Below are 1,277 nucleotides of genomic sequence, written 5' to 3' on the forward strand. Positions count from 1 at the left end.
TTGTGTTCTTGTGTTGTTGCACAAATATGAGAACAACAAGCCTATATTACAGCCTATAAATGCAGTGTTGCTTGGTTTCTCAATTATACAGAAGAAAATAGAAGATTAGGGCCACCAGAAAAAAAGAGAGCACATCTTTTTTTCTTCTTTTCCAGAATTCTGAGAAAAGAGTGGCCATAATCCTCTTCTGTACAATCAGATCCACCTATGACTTGAAATGTCGTATCTTAATAAGTCTACCTCAGCCAAATTTGAGGACTTTGCAAACCAGCATGTGGCATCAAAGTGACACCTTGGAATTTGATGTTTAAATTTTTTTTTTGTTAAATTTGACCTGTAACTTGTAATGAAGGAGAAAAAAATTGAGAAAAAGGGAAGGCTCCACTTTTAGATAACATAAGCCTTCTGCAAGGCTGAATTTTAATGACATTTTATTACGCTGTATGTATACAGCTGTGTATGTATAGGGCTGTGGATTCGGGGCCAATCGGTCCAGGGTCCATAATGCCGTTGGTGGAGGTGGCTGAATGGACCGAGGAGTGAGACAACGAGATCTTTGAGTAGTGGCATTTTTTGAAAACATTTATTAAACATGTAGTTTTAATTATATTATTACACATACTGCAAATGTGCGCATAAAAGAGTTGGCATTCTGTTTTTGAGGGTTACAAGCTTCATCTGACTGTCTAGATGACATATTGTGAAAGGTAACACCGTGCAGAAAGGTCAAAGCAAGCACGCTTACAGACACAGACATTACGTAGATTTATTTTTTAGGGTAGAGGTGAGACTTGCTTGTAACTGCAATTTGTACCTGCATAAGCAACAGATTTTGCAGAATGTGTGATGTTCCAGAGATAAGCGAGAAGGAGAACATCCACAGGAAACATCTGGCTCAGAGACGGTGAAAATGTCTCTTTAGGTGTGTTAAAGGTGACTTTCATTAACTGTAATTTATGCATGACACGTATCTGCCTGACACAAGAGGGGGTGTGAACCCTGACATATAAAAACCATTTGAAGTGTGCTTTCTAGCGGAGATTTATGCTGAGAATTGTGATAGTGTATTTCTTTCCACGCGTGTGTTTAATAAAATCATTGTTTTGACACATCCGGACCAGTGGTTGTTTGTCTCACACCTCAATCAAAAGAATTCGGGACAGTATTAAAACATCATGTGTGATTAAAAAAAAGAGGAATGTGAAAAATACACAAGTCACAGCATTTAAGTTTTCTGTCTCCAGTATCCACAGCTACCCAAATCCCTCCACCTCCCC

General features: G+C 38.4%; 1 protein-coding gene across 1 annotated transcript in view; it reads left to right on the plus strand.

Moving 5' to 3' along the window:
• mmp25b (matrix metallopeptidase 25b) overlaps positions 1-1,277 on the plus strand; it is a gene marked incomplete in the record, with an annotated part of 12,295 nt that overhangs the window by 5,056 nt on the left and 5,962 nt on the right. The window contains 1 exon segment of the mRNA XM_042216562.1: positions 1,245-1,277. Within this exon segment, the coding sequence (XP_042072496.1) occupies positions 1,245-1,277 (33 nt within the window).

Source organism: Haplochromis burtoni, unplaced genomic scaffold (assembly GCF_018398535.1).
Source record: "Haplochromis burtoni strain Fernald_Lab_line unplaced genomic scaffold, NCSU_Asbu1 Contig_1117, whole genome shotgun sequence".
Lineage (NCBI taxonomy): Eukaryota > Metazoa > Chordata > Actinopteri > Cichliformes > Cichlidae > Haplochromis > Haplochromis burtoni.